This window comes from Lynx rufus, unplaced genomic scaffold (assembly GCF_022079265.1).
Source record: "Lynx rufus isolate CCGP_SWC_20201006 ecotype Redwood Valley unplaced genomic scaffold, mLynRuf1.p SCAF_1, whole genome shotgun sequence".
Lineage (NCBI taxonomy): Eukaryota > Metazoa > Chordata > Mammalia > Carnivora > Felidae > Lynx > Lynx rufus.
The window spans coordinates 132,367,651-132,392,670 of record NW_025814823.1 but is presented as its reverse complement, the minus strand read 5'-3'; the positions used below and the strand labels follow the sequence as shown (position 1 = coordinate 132,392,670).

The 25,020-nt window shown below is 37.6% G+C and overlaps 1 protein-coding gene across 1 annotated transcript in view; it reads left to right on the top strand.

The window, feature by feature from the left end:
- Window positions 1–25,020, top strand: part of ADAMTS6 (ADAM metallopeptidase with thrombospondin type 1 motif 6) — a 303,804-nt gene that overhangs the window by 262,916 nt on the left and 15,868 nt on the right. The window contains exons 20-23 of the mRNA XM_047087098.1: window positions 1,711–1,840; window positions 11,982–12,186; window positions 21,490–21,666; window positions 24,110–24,266. Of these exons, the coding sequence (XP_046943054.1) occupies window positions 1,711–1,840; window positions 11,982–12,186; window positions 21,490–21,666; window positions 24,110–24,266 (669 nt within the window). The remainder of the gene's footprint in view (window positions 1–1,710; window positions 1,841–11,981; window positions 12,187–21,489; window positions 21,667–24,109; window positions 24,267–25,020) is intronic.

Here is a 25,020-nt window from a genome sequence, read left to right as displayed (position 1 = left end):
AATCTAAAGTTTAATAGTTAAGAAATTCCAAACTGTTGTCACATAAACTGAGATTTGGCCTATTCTAGGAGTTAGGAGGGAATGAATACAGTACATATTCTAAGACATTTTGCCAGTAAGTTGTTGGCTACGTTTTAGGCCCCTAAATTTAGGAAAACCTAAAAAAAAAAAACCTACTGAAAGAGATTAGTAAGAGCCTTGGGTCACTGCAAACAGTAAAATATACCTTTTTCAACTGCTCACCACCATCACGGAGGGTACAGTACTTGGTAATTTTCCTGATCAGAGACATAGATTTCCCTATCTTGCTTAGTTAGAAGTTTGAATTGCATGATGCCTGAGGCACCTCCACCTGCAAAATTTCCACAACTTTTAAAGGGATCTTGGGGCAAGTATTTGGTGTATGACTCTTCAGGTGACAATTTCCTTCAGTGAATGATCTTATTTCACATTGATTTCCCTAATTTGAGATTAAAGTCTTTTCTTCAGGGTGCTATTAAAAGCAACTGGAAAAAAAATAAAGGCAAAACTGTAGGTTCATGTGGGTCTGGCTAGGTGTGAAGCTGTGGTTTCCTGGATATATTGCTAATGCTGTTTTTACAACTCTTTGCGGGTAATTTAGCTTACCTGGTTATAGAGAAGAGGTCGGGGAGTCGGGAATAGTTTATGCTTTTATTTCCAATTCCAGGAGTAACCTGCGACCTCTATATGATCTGAAATATATAGCATTGTTTTTAGTTTTACTTTTTCTCTGGTATCTTGGTATACCTAGCTTTGCTTCTTTAGATTCTTCGACACTAAAGAGAAAATGAGACTGCATAAGGTCTACTCACCAGGGATGTTTACAAATAAGATTGTGTCTGTGTGTGTCTTTGTATTTTGTGAATTGTGAGCAAGTTGTGGTGGATACCTTTGCCAATAAATAATTAACACATACTTAGAATTTTACAGTTTTATAATGAGAGTGTTTTTAGCTGTGACAAACAGGTCACATAGACTAATAATCTAAGATAATAATCTACTGAGTTACTATTTCAAGGAATATATATATATCTGTTTGACAATGGTATAATCAACAGGGGGCCAGCCCTGTTAAAGCAAACAGACTATTGGGTTGGAGTGCAAAAGAGGCCCACTGCAATCTCTAAATTCTAGACTTTGTGGGCTTTTAGAGAAATAAAACTATAAGTGGAAGAAAAAGAATGAAATGTGTGAATGTGATGTGTTCCTCACAAAGACTAAATTGATGGGATTTGTCCTATAAAATATCAAAAAGTAAATTTGTCCCTATTGCTTTATTTTTAAATAGATGTACAGCCATTGTTTTGCGTTGAAATGTATATTCATACATTTTATCTGATTATATTTTGGGAAAATGAAGTTGGGGGGATTTGTTTTTTGTTCTTTTTTTTTTAAGGAAAGCACGAAGAAGAATATACAAATGGGAATATTAATTGTTTACAATTGCCAATAGTTTCTTTTCTGAACTTGAAAACAGTTATGTTTCTAAATATGAGAACAATAATTTTGCCTAAAATTGCAGTATAATGACCAGGACTTCTCTCCTTTTTAGAGAAGCAGTGAAGTGTTTCTGGAACAGATAAGACAGCAGCGATCCAGTGAGGTTGATTCCCCAGAGGAAAGCTATGCATACCTAACTTTTTGGAAAGTAAACTACTCTTCAATTAATGATGTCCTCCTTTTCTCAAGGTGTCCAAAGACAGGAGGCAGTCTGTAAAAGATTGGACGACAACTCTATTGTCCAGAACAATTACTGTGACCCTGACAGTAAGCCACCTGAAAATCAGAGAGCCTGCAACACTGAGCCCTGCCCACCTGAGTAAGTAAGAGTAAGAAATGAGAATTATTTTTTTTAAGTGCAAAGAGAAAAGCATTAGCTACTCATATTTGGAAACATATTCATATGTTATGAAAAGGGGAGAAAGCATCACAGAGGGTAGATTTTGATATCCCTTTCGCTGAGCTAAGATTTCTATTTATCCATAGGTTTCAGTTATTAATCCTTAAAAGCAGGAACTTCAGTAGGTTGATCTGGCACAGTGCTAGAAATTATCATGTTTCATCAATTCTAAGGCACATATCTTTTCACATTTTAACATCTTGGAAATTGAGATTTATCTTGCAATTGATAGTGTGTACTTACAATAAAAATCATCATTATTTTTATCTTTCTTAATGGTACATAGAATAATGGTATCTTAAATTCAATAAAACACATTAGATTGGTGTGCAGTCCTATCTTTTCCAGATATTTATCCTAAAGGCCTAAAGACTTTTTTTTTTTAATGTTTAGTTTTGAGAGAGAGAGAGAGAGAGAGAGAGCGTGGACGTGCAATTGTGTGCATGAGTGGGGGAGGGGCAGAGAGAGAAGGGGGGTGCAGAGAGAGCCAGGGACAGAGGATCCCAAGTGGGCTGTGCCTTGACAGCAGCGATCCCAATGTGGGGCTGGAACTCATGAACAGTGAGATTATGACTTGAGCTGAAGTCAGATGCTCAAACAACTGAACCAACCAGCCGGCCCAAGACTCTTTTTTTAATGTTTATTTATTTATTTTGAGAGAGAGAGAGTCCAAGTAGGAGAGAGGCAGAGAGAGAATCCCAGGGCAGAGCCTGATGCAGGGCTCAAACTGTGAGATCATGACTTTAGCCGAAATCAAGATCCAGTTGCTTAATCAACTGAGCCACCCAAGTGCCCCTATAGAGCATGCAACTCCTGATCTCAGGGTCATGAGTTCAAGCTCCACATTGGGTACAGAGATTACTTTTTAAAAATTAAAAAAAAAAAAAAAGGCAACGATTACATGAGAAAAGACAAAGCCACCCAGGCACCCCAAAGATATTTGATTTTTTTTTAAATGTTTATTTACTTTTGAGAGAGAGGGAGAAACAGCACGCAAGCAGGGAAGGGGCAGAGAGACAGGGAGACACAGAATCCAAAGCAGGCTCTAGGTTCTGAGCTGTCAGCACACAGCCTGATTCGGGGCTCCAACCCACAAGATGAGATCATGACCTGAGCCAAGGTTGAACTCTTAACTGACTTGACCCACCCAGGCACACCTATACACATTTGATTTTTAAAACTTTTTTCTCTTTTCTGCCAATTATTGTTGTAAATTTAACTCAAAAGAAGTGGGGAAACTACACAAGCTATAAAAACTGCTTAAAAACCATGGGCAAAATTTTTTCCCTTCCCATGTTTCTTATAACTTTCAACATTATTTTCATGTAATTGTGCTTCTCAACCCATCAAGTTACTTTCCTGACATTCAGGAATTTGAGTATTATGTTTGACATTTGATCGGCCTTTTAAGACGTCTGAGTGGTCCTGGTCACACCTGTTCTATTTTGGCTTCAGCTTTTTTATTTGTTTAGGCTTAAATGCTATTCGAACACCCCTTGAGATTTCAGTGGTTTGTCATTCCATCCCATGTATTGTGGGTTTAGATATTACATTGGAGTTGTTTATCTATCTACCTATGTATCTATCTATGTTATATATATAATATAGATCGATGTAATAACTATAATATATAATCTATATGATATATATTTATAGTTAGAGATAATTGACATTCAAATTAACATACATAATTAAAGTTAAGTTTCCTTTCCTTTTGTAATTCTAAAATAAATTTATTTATTGAGGCACCTGGGTGGCTCACTTGGTTAAGCATCTGACTTTGATTTTGGGTTCAGGTCATGATCTCAGGTTTCTTGAGATTGAGCCCCTGCATTGGGCTCAGTGCTGACAGCACAGAGCCTACTTGGGATTGTCTCTCTCTTCCTCTCTCCCTGCCCTACCCCACCCCTCAGTGGGGCTATGCGTGCCCACACTCACTCTCTCTTGTGCACTCTCTCTTGTACACACTCTCTCTCCCAAAATAAATAAATAAATTTATTTATTTTATAAATTATTTATTAACTTCACTAAAGTTATATAATATTTTTTTTAAGTTTGGAGACAAGAGAATGGAATTGGAAAAAGAAAGTTAAAGAGAATATGAAAAAAAAATTTAGGCTGACTTCTTTTCAGAAAGAGCTAAAGATATAAAGAGCTTAAAATATTGCTCTTTATTAGTCCATATTTTTCTTAGTTCCTTCTTAATTTCTTTTTTATTCCTTTGAATTGAGACTATGAAAAAGAAAATCTCAATTCTTCAGAATGGTTGTTGTATATCATAAAATTCCCAGTAGACCTTGGTATTCTAGAGATAAAAATCATTGAAAGACTAGTGAATTCAATAACACATTTTAAAAAGTTTGTTTGGTTTTTTGTTTGTTTATTAATTAATTAATTAATTAATTTATTTATTTATTTTGAGAGAGAGAGAGAGAGCAGGGGAGGGGCAGAAAGGGAGGAGAGAAAGAATCCCAAGCAGTCTCCACGCTGTCAGTGCAGAGCCTAACATAGGGGTTCAATCTCACAAACTCTGAGATCATGACCTGAGCTGAAATCAAGAGTTGGATGCTTAACTGACTTAGCTACCCAGGCACCCCCAACAATACTTTAAATGAGTATGGAATAAAGGAAAGAAGATAAGTTTTTTTTTTCAGATATGATGTAACAATCATATTTGTTTTTTGTTGTACATATTAAAGCATGAAAATTTTAGAACACAGGTAAGTAAAAATAAGAAAATTAAAAATACTTGTAATACTTAAACTACCACTGTTAATATTTATATATATATATATATATATATATATTTCAGTCTTTTTTCTATGTTTACATTTTCTATGTTTATGTTTTTCTGTTGTTTATGTATATAACAAAATGGTATGATATGATTTATGATGCTTTGCAGTCAGTTTTCAACATATTTTGAACATTAAATATCTTCTAAAATATTCAGTAGATATGTCCCTGTTTACTTAAATTGGTTTTCCACTGTTGAATAACTTTGGCTGTGTCTTAGCTTTTGATCCCTTAACATACCACAGTATTAACATTTGTTGCTACTAAAACTTTGCTCTCTATAATTATGCTGTTATGTTAAATGAATGGGAATAGAATTCCTTGTTCAGATGGAAATATATTTTAGCCTTTGAAACATTGTCAGATTGTTTTCCAGAAATAATATATGAATGTATATTCCCAATAAGAGCATTTTAGAACATCATTTCCCTGAACTGCACAACACTGGATATTATTGTTTTAAAAACAATCTTTGATCATTTTATAGAGAAAAAAGCCTCGGTATCTAACTGTTGTTTTATTTTGTATTTCTTGGATTGCAGATAAGGATGAGCATTGAAAAATTATGTACGGTTGCCATTTGTATTACTTATTTTTGCTTTTCTGATCCATGGCCTATCCTATCCCATTTTTCTATTGAAGTGTTTCTCATTTTGTTACTGATTTCTAGTAACTCTTAATGTTTTAAAGATATTTAGTCTTTTACCTTTGTTCCAAATATTTTATCTGAGTTTGTCATATGTTTTCCATATTTTTATGGTGCTGTTATCTATTTTTACTTATAGAAGTTTTAAAATATTACATAGAAAAGCTATCAAACTTTTATTTCTTTCATAGTTTAGGAAGGCCTCATCCACTCTAAGAATGTACTTTTAAAGTTTCTTTCAAAGTTTCTTTTTTAAAAAAAGTTTATATACTGTTTTGAGAGAGAGAGTACATGTGAGTGCAAGCAGTGGAGGAGCAGAGAGAGGGAGAGGGGGAGAGAATCCCAAGAAGGTTCCATGCTCAGAGTATAGTCCAATGCAGGGCTTGATGCCACGACCTTGGGATCATGACCTAAGCTGAAATCAAGACTTGGACCTCAAGCAACTAAGTCACCCAGGTGCCCCTCTTCTTTATTTTAAATGTAAACTTTGGGGCACCTGGGTGGCTCAGTTGGTTAGGCGTCCAACTTCAGCTCAGGTCATGATCTCACAGTCTGTGAGTTTGAGCCCCACGTCGGGCTCTGTGCTGACAGCTCAGAGCCTGGAGCCTGTTTCGGATTCTGTGTCTCCCTCTCTCTTTGCCCCTCCCCTGCTCATGCTCTCTGTCTAAAAAATAAATTAAAAATATTTTTTTAATTAAAAAAATAAATGTAAGCTTTAATCTATTTGAAATATACTTGCCTTTTTTGAGGAAAGGATCTATTTGTTTTCAAATTCCAAGTACCAGGGTACCTGCGTGGCTCAGTCAGTTAAGTGTCTGACTCTTGATTTTGGCTCAGGTTGTGATCTCAAGGTTTGTGAGATCAAGTCCCTGTGTTGGACTCTGAGCTGACATCAAAGAGCCTGCTTGGGATTCTCTCTCTGCCCCTCCTCCACTTGTGCACATGCATGTGTGTGCTCACATGTGCACATGCTCTCTTTCTCTCTCAAAATAAATAAATAAATATTTTTAAAAATCTCAAATTCTGAATACTATTAATTTAACATCCTGAATGGTATTTTATATGAGATTCAGTAAATTTATTTATATATTAATTTTTTAAAAGTTTATTTATTTTGAGAGAGAAAGAGAGAGAGCGCACGAGCAGGTGAGGGACAGAGAGAGGGGAAGAGAGAGAATCACAAGCAGGCTCCATGCTGTCAGTGCAGAGCCCAGTGTGGGGCTCAGTCTCACAAACCATGAGGTCATGACCTGAGCCTAAATCAAGAGTCAGACACTTAATCAACTGAGTCACCCAGGCACCCCGCTAAATGGTATTTTTTAAGTTTATTTATTTATTTTGAGAGGGACAGAGAGAGCATGATCTGGGGAGGGGCAGAGAGACAGAGAATCCCAAGCTGACTCTGCAGAGTCAGGACAGAGCCTGACATGGGTCTTGAGCTCACGAAACTATGAGATTATGACCTGAGCCAAGATCACAAGTTGGACTGACTGAGCCACCCAGGTGACCCTAAATAGTATTTTTTTTTAAATGAGAAATTATCTTTTTAACTAATAAAATGTTTCCAATGTCTCTTATTCATATTGAAGACTTTATAAGCAGGGTATGGAAAACTAGAGGGCGATAAGATTTATCTTTGTGTTTTATAAAAAAAATGACAGGGGGCTAGGACGAATAGATGAAAGATGCATTGGTAGAGAAATATTAATAGTGTTTATTTGGAAAAACTTAAAGGGCAGAGGAAACCTTGCTGGGAAAAATTAATGTGCTCATAGCAGCAACTCTTTTGTGAGAAAGAGTATAGTAATCAAGATGGTGAGGTGACTAGGGACAGGAAGAAAATGAGAATTCCAGAGGCACTGAGTGAACATGGTGGGATTTCTGACAAAGTCTTAAATAATTGGAAAAGGAAAAGGGAGGGGTTGATATTAAAGTCCATGACTGATAGGAAGCTAGTGCCCCAATCATGAGAAAAGGAAGTAATGCTGAGTTGGAATCCAAAGAGAATGGCCAAGAGTTCAGTTTTCACCATGCTATCTCTCTCTAGCAAGAATGTTTCTATATATGGCCTCCTGTGAAGAATTCTTGGATATTGAATATTATTCCTGTATGACACTTTAGTTTTTAAAGTTGTAAAAATCAGAGGGGTGAAAACAATAGAGTATTATACATTGTGATAATACTGTGACCTTGAGTTAAGAAAACATTTTTTAAGCAACTGCAATGTGAAAGGCTCTATGCTTTCATAAGAATGGCTCACTTGCCTGAGGACAATCTAATCGGATAAATATGTATGAAAATAACTATAGTTAAGGATATGTTAAGTAAAAACAAGAATTTTTAACAAAAGTGCTAAAGGATGCTTGGACTGGGGAGAAATTTTTACTTGCGGGTTAGGTTTTATTTAAAATTGTTTTTAATGGTTATTTATTTTTTTTTTAATTTTTTTTTCAACGTTTATTTATTTTTGGGACAGAGAGAGACAGAGCATGAACGGGGGAGGGGCAGAGAGAGGGAGACACAGAATCGGAAACAGGCTCCAGGCTCTGAGCCATCAGCCCAGAGCCTGACGCGGGGCTCGAACTCATGGACCGCGAGATCGTGACCTGGCTGAAGTCGGACGCTTAACCGACTGCGCCACCCAGGCGCCCCTATTTATTTTTGAGAGAGACAGACAGAGACAGAGTGCGAGCAGGGGAGGGGTGGAGAGACAGGGAGACACAGAATCCGAAGCAGGCTCCAGACCCTGAGCTCTCAGCACAGAGCCCGATGTGGGGCTTGAACTCACAAACTGCGAGATCATGACCTGAGCGGAAGTCAGATGCTTAACTGACTGAGCCTCCCAGGCACCCCTTCATTTTTTTTTTTTTAGTTTAGAAAAATCTCACCTGTGAAATGTTTAGGGCATAGAGCTTTATGCTTAGTATTAGTTTTACTTTCCAGTTAGTTGAGTAATGAGCAGATTTTCTTTTTACCAACTTAATGTTGAGATTTTTTTTTTAACCTGTTTTAAAATATAGTAAAGTTCTAGTATCCTAGTAAGTAGTTAATGGGTTACATATTTGAATCTCTCTTTGAGTAAAGATGTTATTGTCAGGTTATGAATTTTTTTTAATTTTGCTATGTTGTGTTTATGAGAAGAGTTGATAAGTAGATGCTGGACTCTGGGACAAAGGCTGGGAAATCTCTTTCTCTCTGTCTCTCTTTTAATCTAAACATCAAATATCAGTTTACTTTCATATGCTCTGCCATTTCCCTTTAAGTTAAAAAGCAAAAATAATATTCTAGTTTTATGATTGGTTCTTGCTTCAAAAATATTCCAATTAACCTAGGTTTGTGAACATATTTTATAGTGTCTCTCTTATTCCCTCTGCCCCCCCATAATATATTGTTTGTCCTATTAATACACAGACACTGTAGGTCAAGATTACACAGATGGCACCACACCATTCTTATTTCAGACAGTTGAACATGAATCCCACTAGTTGTTAGTGTCCAGTGGATATGAAGACACTTGTGAGAATGTAGACAATTTGATCCCTGGGTGTTGGGAAGAGCTCAGAAAGAAGCATCCCTGGTATTGTTCAGACTATAACAATTCAGCAGTTGACATTTCCAGAGAGAATTTTTGTGTTTTCTACCACAAAATCTAGAGGAGGAAAAAAGGAGAAATGGGGAGAAGGTCATCAGAGGGTCAAATGCAATGGGGAGAGTGAAGGTGAAAGAAGCCATATGTCTTAAACTGGACAGGGGAATAGAGAAAATGAGATGAGTGGATGCAGTGGCAAAATTGCAAAACAAGTTAAATAACTAGGGTGTGATTTAATCCTGTGGAGAGACATGGGAAGGGATGATTTGGTGAGCAATAAAGATGCAACCGGGACTGAAATCAGAGTTCGAGTCAGAAGGGAAATTGGGAGGGTGGTTAATACTTTTACTTTCATACATTCCAAATAAAATGCTCGACTGATGCATCTAGACTAAGAGATGGTTGGCAATAAAAGAGAGGACAAAGAATAAAAAGATGGAGGTGGCCCTGACCTCATGCAGCAAAGAACAGCAACACCTCCTGAATCACTGCTATTACTCTGGGCACCTGTGTTTAATTTGAAGGACTCCATCCCTCTTACATTATGAGACCTAATGAGATCATGGCTGGAGGTGGTATGACTGGACTTTTTGTGGCTGAGTTATACACATTTCTGTTTTATCCCCTAATCTTGGTGATGAAATCACTGTTGCAAATTGAATCAGAGTTTCACTATGGCTGGCATGCAAGTTATTATTCTCAGTACACATTTTCCTCTTTACCAAAAATGGTACTAACAACTTGGGATCATGTTCATCTGTGGAAAACAAAATGGAAAGAATATGAAAATTGCTTTAAGTCTCCTCTGGAAAATAACTTAGAAAAAAACCCATTAATATCAGATTCTCAGGATTAAATTATTGTTACTTAAATGAATTTTAGGTTGAAAGTGTTTAAGTTTTGGAAAGATGTATTTTAAGTTTTAGAAACTGGTTAATCGCCATATTTCTAAATACTGGTTTTCCACTCTGTAAGGGACAAAGGCCATGGTTGCTCATTTGGCTAACTACAGGCTCAAATTTGGAAACTAGTATTCTGACTTCACTAAAGTACTATCTTCCACATACAAAACTGGCGCAATCACATAAGCTCACACTCTTCCCTCCGGATAGTCTCTTACCCAAGAGCATTAGCATATCCTGTGAGGATAGTTGTATGATTTATAATCATGGATGGATGAAAATGACTAGTGACCTCATGCTTCTGACCTAGATCCTACTACTTAGCAGGGTTAAAAATGAAATTCAATGGAAATAGTAACTGCTGGGGGATCTAGTCCTAGTTTCAACATTGCTCTTTTCATGACTTTGGATAACTATTTTCGTGACATGAACCTTACTTTCTTCTACAAAACAAAGTGTGATTCCTTGAATATAGTAGGCATTCAACATATATTTATTAAATTAAATGCAATAGTATATTAATCAACACTCTGGTTGGAAATAATACAACTTCAACTTCAGCTATTTTCTGCACAGAAGAGGATTTGTTGGTTTACTTAACAAAACTGGGGGAAGGGCAACCATGGATCTAGCTTTAGGAATGGCTAGAATCCAGGACTGAAACAGCACCAGGGCCCTCTAGCTCCTCTGTATTTTTTCACATCAGTTAATTCCACTTGACAGGGTGCATGGCCACCAGCAGCTCTTACAGCTTTATGCACCTTTGTGACAAGAAGGGAAAGGGCTTTTTTTGCTCTAGTGGAGGTATAAAAATTCTAAAGCCAAATTCTCATTGGTCTAATTTGTATCTTGACTTACATCTTTGGACCAAATAATGTGCCTAAAGAGTGAGTTCTGTAGATGTGTTACACACATACATACATACATGGACACACACATACACACCCTAAAATTACATCTATAAAAGTTCATTTATGACTTCAAGGAAAAAAGAGTGGTTTACTTGCCAACGTGAAACATGTTCGTTTTGTTATTTCAGTTTCTTCCCCCATTAGCTGCATAGACGCTGTTTTCAGGAATAAAGGGGTCACAACAAGGGATCTCTATGTTTTCACAGAGCTGACTCAGGATCTGCTCTTGGTGCAGGTTTTTAAAGACTTGTATATCTTCAGGCTTTCTCTGCCCCATAAGCATAATAAAGGCCTTCTATCTTCTGCAGAGCCTGACCTTCATCTGGAAATCAAAAAACAAATCCCTAGCTCCTTTAATGTGGTTTTAGCACTAAATTCTTGATTGTAGGAGAACCTGCTTCAATGTGATAATAAATAAAGCTGCTGTTTCTTGTTTGTTGTGTTTAGACACAATGTTAGAAGCTTTCAGTGGTATGCCAAAGCAAGCTAGCCCTGGCTCCTGAAATCCTATTATTAGCATATCTTCTTCTTGTGTTCAACATGCCAGGGATGTAGGTTGAAATTGGCGTTAGTGAGTTATTCACCCCACAAAATTGGTAAATTCAACAAATCGAGATTGCTGCCCTCCATAAAGAGCCAGTTGTTAAACACTTAAGCAGCACATGACTGGAAGCTTCATATTTATTACTTTATTTAATCTTCATCACAGTCTCACAATTTATATTTATATTGTTATCTTTATCTTAAAAATTAGTTTAGAGGGGCACCTGGGTGAGTCAGTTGGTTGAGCATCCAGCTCTTGATTTCTTCTCAGGTCATGATCCCAGCACCATGGGATCAAGCCCCACGATGGGCTCAGTGCTGAGCATGGAACCTGGTTAAGATTTTCTCTCTATCCGCCCCCCACCCCTCTCCCCCACTTGCCTTCTCCCTTAAAAAATTAATTTAGAAAAGGGGAAGTATCAATGTGGTTAAAAACATATGGTGCATTACTTGTTTGGACCAGACTCTGCCTGTTTCAGAGCCCAGGCACTACACTTTGGAAGGCAGCTGACAGTGTATTCTCTTTTCCTTAGCAGCTCTTCCATTTGTCATTTGTCACCTCAACCAACACTGAAATGTCAGCTCTTTTAGGGAGAGAGTGTAGTCCATTGACGAAAATCTCCGGCTGTACTGAGGAAATGTTTTTCTGTGTTTCTTCCACTTTTTGCTGCAGGTGGTTCATTGGGGATTGGTTGGAGTGTAGCAAGACTTGTGACGGTGGAATGCGCACAAGGGCAGTGCTCTGCATCAGGAAGATTGGACCTTCAGAGGAGGAGACACTGGACTACAGCGGCTGTTTAACACACCGGCCTATTGAAATAGAGTCCTGCAATAACCAGTCATGTCCACCTCAGTGGGTGGCTTTGGACTGGTCAGAAGTAAGGAAATCTGAGGCTGTATGTTTTGAGATGTCTTAACTAATCAATACCAGAGCATTTAATAGTGAGGACACCTGAGCTTGTGAGCACCTTAGAACTCAACAAGTTAAGGACTGCCTAACAGCAAATTTGGCCCTGTTATATTTCATTGCTCCTTGTCAGGAAGTAAGGTTTTTCTGGGTCAGGGAAATCAGTGAGAAACTAGACATCAGTGTGATTAAAAATCAACCTAAAGTGAATTGGAAAGAGTAGAATAATGAGTACTCACATAAGTGGTTTTTCTCTTCCTTTGCTAGTCTCGAGCAGCAAATAAGCTCAGAATTAGTGATAAATCTTTTTTCCCAAGTCATGTTGCAGCCTAACTACATAATTCATACATTTGAATATTTATCAATTTTTTATCACTTATTATATATCTAAGTATATTTTAATTCCTTCTGTTGTATCTGGGGAAGAAACATGGAGTTGAGGTTGTAATATACAAAGTCCAATTCATTCAGCTTTTTTTTTTTTTTTTTCAACGTTTATTTATTTTTGGGACAGAGAGAGACAGAGCATGAACGGGCGAGGGGCAGAGAGAGAGGGAGACACAGAATCGGAAACAGGCTCCAGGCTCTGAGCCATCAGCCCAGAGCCCGACGCGGGGCTCGAACTCGTGGACCGCGAGATCGTGACCTGGCTGAAGTCGGACGCTTAACCGACTGCGCCACCCAGGCGCCCCTCAGCTTTTATCATTAACCTCTGCTTACATGATCAGTGAGGGAGACTAAGATAATGTTTTTCTGCCTTACATGTATATAAAAGAGCCTAAAATAATCCATAGAGCTCAGAATAATTGCCTTATGAAAAATGAGGAAAGGGGTAGAGTTAATTTTTGACTCCTTGTTCTTCATGAGACATATAAATGGAAACACCATATCATTCTCCACATTTCCCAAAGAAGGGTTGAAATCTTCTGTAATGTTCGTTAATATAAGAATAAGTACCTGGCTTCATAACTAAAGGCCATTCTTCCAAGTTAGCAAAACAGGATGCATTTCCTGCTGGAAACATTGTGGTACTTGCTTTGGGTATTTCCTGTAGACCTCATAAGTTTGTAAAAAAAAAAAAAAAAAAAAAAATTAAACAGAAAACATACATTGTTCTTTAGGAACCCCTGGTTGTAACTTTTCCCCCTGTGAATCTTACTGCTGGAGTGGCCTTAATTTGGTAGAGGCCTGAGCCTAAAAGAGGGACTGTGTTTAGGATGGTACATGGAAATGGAGATTCTGACTAGTTGTAGTTATCTATGGAATCTTTGGTGGGAATTGGGAGTGTTCTCCCAAGTTTCCTGGACGTACTCCAGCTTCAGTAATTACATCTGCCTACCTAACTTTTGTGTTTCAATCAAATGTAGAGATACTCATGGTGAGTGGTTATGGAAAACAGTGTGAACTCTTCTGTTCCCTAGAAGTGAGTGGATTAACTCCTAAATTGATTTGGAAGATAAAATCGACTGATAAAGAATAGACATTCTGTAGAGTTCTACATATGTTGAAAATTATTGTACCTGCATTTCAGTGCCCAAGACCCTCACAGAAGTTCATAAGTAGTCATTGAAAATGATGACCAATTTATTATTGGAAAATCATAATGGGAGGCCTGATGATTGGCTTCAACAGTTTTAGGGTTTCAGGTCAAGTCCCTAAGTATAATTTAGTACTAAGTAAACACAGTGGAATAGGCACTATGAGCAATACAAAGGAATCCTATAAGCTTGGAAAAGTAAATATTTATGAAGAAAATAGAGAATAACTTTAGACAGTGTTTAATAAAATGGTGGATTGTGAGGTATACATGTATAAATGATATAGAAATTTAGAGCTAAGAAGGTCAGAATAGCTTGGAGTGCAATCAGAAAGCTTTTCATTGGGGCACCTGAGTGGCTGAGTTGGTTAAGCATTGGACTCTTGATTTCGGCTCAAGGCATGATCTCACAGTTTGTGAGTTCGAGCCCCATGTCAGGCCCTGTGCTGATAGGGCAGAGACTGCGTGGATTCTCTCTCTCCCTCTCTGTCCCTCCCCTGCTCTCTCCCTCCCTCTCTCTCTCTCTCAAAATAAATAAATAAACTTTAAAAAAAAGAAGAAAAGCTTTTTCGTTGATGGGAGCTAAACTGTATGTTGGCATATGGAATATGAAATAGAAAGAGAATAGGGAAACTGGAGAAGATATTCCTGATAACAAGATAGTTATTTATTCAGTTACTTATTCAGAGAATATTTTTGAAACAACTGAACAGAAACATAAAGATCATGACGTGAAAGTAGGATGAAGAAGAGGGTTTGTTTTAAAGAATAAATGGAAAATAAGATTGCATGAAGTAGTGGTAGATGATAATAAAGATTCAACTTTATATATCATCTTGCTACCAAAGTGGAGAAAAATGGGGGTGCCTGATTGGCTCAGTCGGTTAAGCATCTGACTTTGTCTCAGGTCATGATCTTGTGGTCCATGTGTTTGAACACCATGTCAGGCTCTATGGTGACAACTCAGAGCCTGGAACCTGCTTTGGACTTGTGTCTCCCTCTCTCTCTGTCCCTTCTCCGCTCACACTGTCTCTGTCTCTCTTTGTCAAAAATAAATAAACATTAAAAAAAAAACATTTTAAAAGTGGAGAAAAATAGTTAAGTTCATAAGCAGAAACTGGAAAAAATTTGTGCCAACCACGAAAACACTAAAATCACTTGCACAGGTTTATTTCACATTGATCCCTTGATCTACACTCTTCTGTGTCATTATATTTGTATGTTAACATAAAACAAATATAATCACCTTGAAAAAAAGGCATGTGTATATTATAGCATGTTTCCATTCCAAATACCATTTTAAGGTTTTCTTTTGAAATCAACCTCATATATGTTTTAATTACCCTGCTCTGAGAATTTTGATTCTTATCTATCCACTCTTAGAGATAACTTGCTCAAAAAGCTCTGAGAGGCTCTTAGGCACTCCTTGAAGAAACATGAAAAAGTTAGGTGGGCTTTTAATCACATTTCTGCTATCTTCTTTAAGATAGCCAAGTCAAGGGACAGCTTGGTGGCTCAGTTGGTTAAGTGTCTGACTCTTGGTTTTGGCTCAGGTCACCATCTCATGGTTCGTGGGTTTGAGCCTAGCATCAGGCTCTGTGCCATCAGCACAGAGCCTGCTTGGGATTCTCTTTCTCTCCCTCTCTCTCTGCCCCTCCCCTGCTCACACTGTCTCTCTCTGTCTCTGTCTCTCTCTCAAAATAAATTAAAAAAAAAAAAGATAGCTAAGTCAAAACTTAGGACAAAGATGCAGTGTCTTTCCTGTTTATTTTCCAAAGGAGAGGTACACTCTCACACTTCCTTTTTTTTTTTTTTTTTTTTTTTTTTTTTTTTTTTTTTTTTTTTTTTTACTTTACTAGGAAGCCCACTTCTTCCCTGGATGGGTTAAAAATAAATGAAAGTAAATAGTATTAAGTGAAATAAACGTCTGAGTAGCTATGGAGAACAAAGTGAGAACAGGAGCCTGTTCTCCCCAGAGGAATGGAATACCTCCCGCTATTGAAAAGAGGAGGTCCTACCAGAACAGCAGGCAATGTTCAATCTTTTTTGGTTAGCTGCTGCAAATATTTCACACATTATTCATTTGACACACCCCTGAAGACTTCCCTTCTCTTTCTGCCCCTTCCCCACTTTCAACCATCAGCTGTATGAGCTCTGCTAATCACAAGGGTGAGGTTCAACTAGTGAAAACATGTTGCAGCAAGAGGAATGTACCCTTTGCCCTTTTCCTTTTCTTTGCCGGCCTCTCTAATATAAAATTTCCATTGTTGCAAAGCCAGGAACCGTTTTTCGTTTTCTCCATCAGTGAAACCCACCGGGTTATTTTCTTTTGCTTATGGCAAAAGAAAAAAAACAAAACAAAACAAAAAGCCAAATTACCTTGGCGGAAAATGACTCTTCAGCAGCCTTTTGTGAAACTAATGAAGCCACGGCTTTCCCATTTCCTATAATCTAGCCTCACTCTTGGGATCACCCATACTATGTTGGACTTAAATGGTTTTCTGTTTTTGCCCTCTCTTGGCAAGTAACTCTTAGATGCGTTGCTGCATACTGTGGATGGGCTCCAGCAATCCTAAGCCATTCTTTTGATGTATTGGAATAGTTTCTTTTGACTCCCACAGAGTAGCCATTGGAAAAGGTCTGTTTCTTGTACTTACTCTTGGACAAGTGGATGACTGCTGGCAACATTCTCAATTGATTTGATAGGATTTACATTTAGGTAGCACTAGTTAAGAAGGAATTGGGGGGTGGGGTGGGGTTGGAAAGGGTGCAAAACCTACCTGCAGGTGACTGTGCTTTGTTTTAGAAGACAGTTAGGACACCACCTTGCTTACTTCTAGGTTCTACTCTGGTACTATAACTAAGCAAATTAAACCTGTATCTCCAGAGAGAACTCAGTCTAACCCCAAACTGTTAACATTTCTGTGCTTTACAAGTGAGAGCCAAATTGTTTTCCCTGTTGTGGTTTCAAATACTTTTCTCTGCAAAATACGTTTTTTGCTTTTTAATAGTAGATCATTAAGCTAAAGCATAAATACATCTCTCATAAAAATGACCTCCTATATCTCACTGGGACGAAAACAAACAAATGGTCTGAACAGATTTTAAATAACTGTGAAATTTTGATTATATGAATAAATAGGAAAAAAAGGTATTTACCTGCAATAAAGAAAAATAGTGAAAAATAATTTTACTAAAGAATAGATTGTCCAGGGGCACCTGGGTGGCTCAGTCCGTTGAGCATCCAACTTCAGCTCAGGTCATGATCTCACGGTTGGTGAGTTCCAGTCTCATATCAGGCTTATTGCTGTCAGAGTGGAGCCTGCTTCAGATCCTCTGCCCCTCCCCCATTTGTACTCTCCCCGTGGGGGTGGGGTTGGGGTTGGGGGGGGGTGTGGAGAATGGATTGTCTACTGAAATAGTATCTTCCACCCAGCTACCTATATAGTTTATTGTGAGAATGAATGGGATGGATTTTGATGTCTATTTATAACTATGTTTTCATCTAAAAAAAATGAGTTTTATCACTCATTCAATATCTAATTATTACTAGTGAATTTTAGGGCATGGTAAAAAATGTGTACAAATCTACCCTTTATGTGGGTAGAGACCAGTGATTATTTCCGAAGAAGACTCTAAGCACTTACAATGAAGTTAATGCCTATTAATCATATCCATAATCATGGCTACATCTTGCTTTTCTAGAACTTCTTATGTCGTTAGATAGCTAAATAAAACTGAAGCTGTCAGATGAGTAAACGTATTTATTTATCAGAAGTCTCGAGAGGTGGAAAGATGAAATGTAGGCTTAATAAAGCAGAAGGAAGAAGTAAAAATAAAAACAAGCTGAGGGACATCTCTCCTTGAACATCTCTGACCTAACATCAAAAGAATTTGCAGGATAGAGTTCTCTTTGAATAAAACTGGTCTAATTGGCATCCCTATGCCTTTTACTTTTTTTTTTTTACAAGAATTTTTTAAACATTTAAATTTATAATCACTCTTAAGAAGTACAATATTTACAGAGACCAGAGTTGAGGCTTTGGATACAGACATGTAATATTTGTGGCTAGGTCTGCAGGGGTCAGGACTGGTATATTTATTGAATCAGAATAGGCAGAAATATAGTTTTCAGTCATTCGTTATTTCAACAATTCACTTGACTATCTCTCTACTTCTAGTGTGATGGGATGGAATATCCTTGGCTTATTTAGAGGAGTTTGGGTTGTAATTTTCTAAAATTATTTCTTCGGTAGAAGTCATCACTATATGTTCAGCTTTACATATAATTTCACATTGTCCCACAGAGGGTTTGTGTCTCTGTACATTTGCTTTCAGAGCTCTGGTGGAAAGCTGCTATTTGGATTTACCTGTACTTCTTAGTGCCTCCTTTTCTCACCTGCAGAGTGGGTGTGGAAACGGTACTTCAGGAGGTTTCTGTGAGGATCGGGTACACTGTGACATGAAAAGTACTCAGGACACTGCCTGACACTTAATCAATAGTAGCACCGCTTTGTCTTTTTATTGTTCTCCTTGTTACTACCATTATTTTCTTTGTTTTGGTTTTGGTTTCCCGGGGACTTCTAGCCACAAACGAATGAATTGTGTGTCATGGCATTGTCTGCCTCCCCCAAGTGTAAGCAGAACTTTGGCATAGGCTCTTAGCCAAGACTGCTGGATATTACTACCTTCTTCAAATAATAGCAGAAGTTTCTTGCTACTGGAAAAAGATATTCGAACAAGCAAGGGGCATATGTCCCCAGCTTTAATACACATATTATGCTTTTAAAATGCAAAGGGAGAGGAGAGTGAATTTATTAGCAAATGTTCCCATTATGAGAACTAATCATAACTTAAAATCCTAAATTGGATATCCCATATATCCTACATGTTTCTATCTCCCTAGAGTCTTTTTGCATTTTATCTCAATTTGTTTTTTCTAATAGTTATTTAATTAATACTTTTTCTGTGTTCTCATGACTTCCTACTGATGCTAAGAGCTAAAGTGTGGATCAGAAGGTCTGGGATTTATTTCCTGCTCTACCACTTGCTATCTCTTTAGCCTTAAGCTGCTTAAGTTTTCCTTATCTGTACTCACTCTCAAAAACTTGTGTAAGAATTCTGTATTTGAAAGTGATTCCTGAACTGTGAAGCTCTAATGAAATGTAAAGTAGTAGTGTTATTATCAGTAATAATATTTAGCATTAAAAGAATGGCAGAAATCCTCTAAGGCCTCGGCTTCTAACATTGGTGGATGGTGGAGGAGACTTGGTGTGAAGTTGGGAGGACTAGACACAGGTGGGGCCAGCTCAAAAGACCAGAATTGAGGCTTTATTTGTCATACAGAACACATGATTGCATGTCTTGGTTTCCTGAAATATAAAGTGATAGGATTGTTTTAAGGGTTAATTGAGGTAACAATTGCAAAGGACATAGTGTAAAGCCTAATGTTCAGGAAACAGTAAGAGTTAGCATTACGTCTGCCATTTAATAGCTGCATGACTTTCTACTAACCATTTAGTCTAAGATTGTTTCCTCATTTAAGAAACAGAATAATAATTGCCATCTCGTAGGATTTCTGTAAAGACTATATAAATTATAGCACTTAGCACAACCCTTGGTATATATTATGTTTATTAAACGGTAGCTGCTACTATCATTATTTTTAGTAGTGGTTAATAAGTAGAAGTGGCAGCAGCATTGGCGTTGTGCGTGGCCCTGGGCTTGCACTGGAGAATACTGCACGTTAGTGTGGAGAGATCGATCTGAAAAGGTAAACTTAGCCTTCCTATCGGGGGACAGTCAGCATATTTAGAGTTTGAATTTTTATCTTGAGGACTATAATGAGCCATTGAAGGATTTATTTTTTAATCACAGGAGAACATAATTGATTTGTGCTTTAGACAGTGGAGCGAGGTAAGAGCAAGAAATACGGAGACCTGTTAGACAATGCAGTCTTACATGAAGGAAATGATGTTTGTCTGAAACAAGATTAGTGGCAGTGGAGACAGAGAAAAATCAACAGATGTGAGAGAGATGTGGGAGTTGGATTAACAGGACCCAGTGATGGATTCTATGGGAAGAGAGGAGCAGCAGCTGGAAATAAGAATGTTGATTTGGCTGTGAAAAGAAGTAGCAGACATCAGGAATTTGACCACTTTGACCACTAAGACCCTAACTAAAGCTTCTCCTGGAGCCATCTTGGAAAGAACTGGATGTTCTCCTCCTTCAAAATGCATCTTAATGAAATTTTTTCTAAGTTGGAGGATATGTATTCTGTTATTACATTCATGGTGATGAGAAGTTTTCATGAGATCCTTGATTTCACCTGAAAAAAAAAAAGTAGTAATTTTCTCTCTATGACATACACCAGGCTCAAAGATTGCCCCGACAGAGCCACGCGGGGTGTATATAGTGTTCATTATGATATCCTCATCCCACAACTAGCACACTTTGATTTACCTGATTGTAAATGAAAACCATCCTACCAGATATACAACAGCATGTGTTTATTGAGTGCATACTCAAAGCCCTGTGCTGAATCCTGAGGGTCAGGACAGGGTGGTGTACAAAGAAAAATTAGAAATGAAATAATTTTAAGGAGCTTATAGTGTGGAAGGGATGAGAAGACATGTAAACATGTAATTACAAATAGGAAGATGGTGATTCTGGGCTCAAGAATATATATATTCTACATCCTCTTTTATGCTACTTAACCTGTGTTCACATGTATATCTCCTACATAAAACTATGAGCTCCTGGAAGGCAGAGACCATCTTATTCACTTTGTATTCCCTTCCCCTCAGTCTAATGTAGCTCCTGCAGTAGATCTGGGATCTTTCTTCCTTCCTTCTTTTCTTTCTTTCTTTCTTTTGAACAAAAGGTATAGAAACAGGGCTTCAAAATGTTGTGGGTAAGGTCCTCACTTGACTCAGAGGAAGAACAGATTTTAAGGAAGGGTTCAAACATACAGGGTAGAAAGTTGGAGGACTTTAGTCAGTCACCATGTTTAATAGATGACTCTAAGAAATAGCATTCCAATGAACCTGGAGAAGAGGTAAATAACAGACTTTGTGACACTGGAAGAAGAAGAATCTTTTCCTCAGTATGAAGAATAGACTGGTCCAACTAAAGAAGAGTCAAATGCATTATGTTTAGGGAAATTTATTATGTACAAGGAAAAGTCCAGAGATTTTCTGTGCAATAAACTTTGACCAATGGCCATGTATTATTAGTTACCACCCTCTAAGAATACACATCTCAATCAATCCCTAGCTTGCTTCATAAAGACGAGTTCTTGTTGTCTACTAATAATAAGGATTCTTTTCAGAAGACTACACCTAGCAAGTAGGAAACCAAGGATTCCACATTCCAAAAATTAGGATTTCTGTAAAGACTGTATAGCTCTTAGCACAACACTTGGTATATATCGTGTTTATAAAATGTGGCCAAGGACAGGGAAGTATCGAGGAATAAACCTACCCACAATAAAAGAAAATAAGTTAGCCAAGAAACAAACTTTGGATTTAGCTCTTAAAGTCCTTAGGGGAAAAGTTAAAGGTATTTCTGCTTAAAAACTTAAGGAGTTTTCATATATGAACGACTTTGCCCAGAATTTTGTCTATATGCATATTGTATACCCAAAAACATTCACTTTAAGAAAGACCTTCCTCATATTTTCCTCTATCTTTAAACTGCTGTGATTCATTTAAACTGCTGTATTTGTTTTATTTCCAGTGCACTCCCAAATGTGGTCCGGGATTCAAGCATCGGATTGTTCTGTGCAAGAGCAGTGACCTCTCTAAAACATTCCCAGCTGCACAGTGTCCAGAAGAGAACAAACCCCCTGTCCGTATCCGCTGCAGTTTGGGCCGCTGCCCTCCTCCTCGCTGGGTGACTGGAGACTGGGGCCAGGTAAGACAGTGCGGCAAGGGGCTCCTGCTGAAGCAGCACTTTGAGACACTTAAGTTTTCTGATTGGGTCATTATAAGGGCTCCAGAGATGAGAAACACGACACAGAAATCTGGGTATAAGATAAAGTATGAAACAGTGCATGAGCAGCAGTCACACATAGACCCACTAGCTGTGTTTCTCCTGCACCCACACGCTTCCTACTTCTACCTACTCCTTGGGGCTTACCAATGTAATTTAAAATTAAAAGAGAAATAGTCTGTATGGCCAGATATTTGAGCAAGCTAACAAAACTTTGGATTCTAGTCCCAACTCTCTCAGCTACTTCAAGAACAAATCTGTTAACCCCAGTGTCTTAACTTTCCTACTTGCAAAAGTAGCTCCTCTTAACTTCACAGAAAAGGTATGGGGGTTCTAATTAGCTTGATAATGTGATTGACAGTCTTTGAAATATTATCAATATCTATTATTCAATGGATTTAGCTGATGGACATCATGAATTGGGAAGCCAGTATAAAGGGCTTTTTTGGTCTGTATTTTTACATGAGGTTCATTTGCATTTTATGTTCTAATTCCTATTTTTTTCTTTCTTCATTCTCACTTATTTTTAAACTGTGTTATCTTAGTGAAGGCCACCTTAAATCCTTTTACAACAAATCAATATATTTGGATACAAGGAAAATTGAGTATTATTCTTTTGAATGTCAAAAAGGAAATCTATTAGGTTACATTAAAAATAATGTTCCAGAAAGGTAATTTCTAGACAATCAATGCCCTTTTCCTGTGGTTTTATAATTAACCTTGTAGCTAGTTGTTTTCTAATATCTGAGACCCAAATAAATCATGGCACATAACTATACCAGTATGATTTTGTGTGATCTCTGGACTGACTGGACCTGTCATTACTTATTAAAAATGGCATTTCATAGAAGTAGTTAGCAAAATTCTGGACAACCCTCAGTATTTCTACAGTATAGCAGTATCTACCGACCTCTTCTGTTATAGTTGGGAAAGGGCAAAGGTTTTCAGTCTCCATTAATGCAAATAAATATATTTGCTCTATACTCAGCCAGCCCTGTGGGGAGACAAAATCAGTGTGATCATAAAATAATTAATATTTGCACATGTATAACAAATAATTAATAATTTGCATTTGTATAGCATCATTTAATTTATAAAGTACTCAAGTGGAATACACATGATAGGCATTGTAAGCAATTATGTGTTTCACTGTGGAAGTGTAACCATTTCAAAACATGGAATTGATATTGTGTTAAAGAATAAGTACAGACATGCCCTCATAATTTTGATTTAAACCATGGAGGCATTTCCTTCCTTACATATTCTTTGTTGCAATGCACTGTCATATAAAGGTCGGTTGAAAGTTTTCGCATGTGAGTGATTTCACCAAATTTGCAGTAATCAATTTCAGGTTATTCTTTTAAATGTTGTCAAGTCCTTTTCTTCTCATCTATATTTTAAATTCAGTTTTCTAAAATTAAAATTAACTGGTAAAAATACATTTTCAAAGACACTTTAATACATTTTATGGTGCATTTGTTTGTCATTCTTTATTTAGGAATTTTAAAATAAAAGTGTCTGTCAATATCCTTGCAACTCCTGTAAGTGTTTTGAGAGTCTTTACAGACAAATTCAATAGGGCCTCAGTTTGTTAACCTTGTAAGCATCACCATCGCCTGTCTCGGCACTAGCTCATCTCCTTGATCTCAGATCTCACAGGCTTTGCGGGCATTCTGGGTGGCAGACCCAAAGAAAGATCCAGCTTCATGGTTCAGCCTGGACAGCTGATCGGTCCCCACTGAGACTAAGTCACTCAGAGAGTAACTTCAACTGTAAAGTAACTGAATCCCTGAGTAGATGAAAAAGGAGAGGGAGGCATGCTACTTGGCTCACATTTGTGTGACTAACAATACCTTAGAAAACTCAAGGTAATTATTTAAGCTCTTTTATTTTTTTTTAAACTGGTTCCCATCACAAGCCCACACAGCAGTCACTGCTGTTTTACTGAACTCCTATTTGATCACATTCACAGCACTCCAGTAGACCATCAGCTTGTTTGCCATAGGACTGTAATAAATAGGGAGCAAAAGTGATGTCCCAGCACTAGAATCCCTAATTACTACTTCCTCATGAGGGTTTTCTTATTACACTCCTGTTATAGTTCACCTAATTGGAAGTGTTAGAAAAATAGCCCAAGAAATCTCTTGTTTTCTAGGAACTATATTGCTTCCATTTTCAAAGGTAATAACATGTTCCTTGAATTTTCAAATGAATTCTACAGTAGAATGACTTAATCCTATACCTCTCCAAGATGAACTTCATATGGACTTTAAAAGCTAATATATATGGTATTTGGAAAGATATAGTATCTTTTTACCTCCTGAAAATTGTTGAATTTTGTTTCTCTCTGTGTCTTTCGGTTCAGTGTTCTGCTCAGTGTGGGCTTGGACAGCAGATGAGGACTGTGCAGTGTCTTTCCTACACTGGACAGGCGTCTAGTGACTGTCCAGAAACTGTTCGGCCTCCATCGATGCAGCAGTGTGAAAGCAAATGTGACAGTACCCCCATTTCCAATACTGAAGGTGAGTTTCCCATGGACAAAGGGCCTGCGGCCTCTAATGACTCACCTCTGGTGGCTCCCAGAGTTTGAGGAGCCACATAAAGCCACTGTTGTAGTATAGTTCATGTAGAGCATTTGTGAAAGTTGCATGTGTACTGGATATGTGATAAGGAAACCTATATTTTTTTCCCTGACTACCTGACCTTGTTAAGTCACTTAACCTTTCTGGAGCTAAATTAGCTTATCTTTATAATGAGAGATTGGAGTAAGTAACCTCTAAGGTCTGTGTTTGACCTAGCATTCTATGTTTGACTTGTGCCAGAAATACAGAGATGATGTCTAATGAACCACACTTTGAATTTAAAGTTCTGTTTCTTTTCTGTTTCTTTTGGATTTAACAATGGATCTCTACCATCATGAAGATTAAAATTCATGCTTGTTGTACATATAATGAAAGCATATATTTGAAACTATTTATTTCAAATGCTAGTTTTATTGTAGAAAAAAAGAAAAAGATAATTATATAGCTGTTTATAGAGGAATACAAAGGTCTTTATGCTCTGAAATTTCTCTTTCTTTTAATTTTTTTTAATGTTTATTTATTTTTGAGAGTAGAGACAGAGCGTGAGCGGGGAAGGGGCAGAGAGAGAGGGAGGCACAGAATCCAAAGCAGGCTCCAGGCTCTGAGCTGTCAGCACAGCTGATGCGGGGCTCAAACCCACGAACCATGAAATCATGACCTGAGCCCAGTTGGACGCTTAACCGACTGAGCTGCC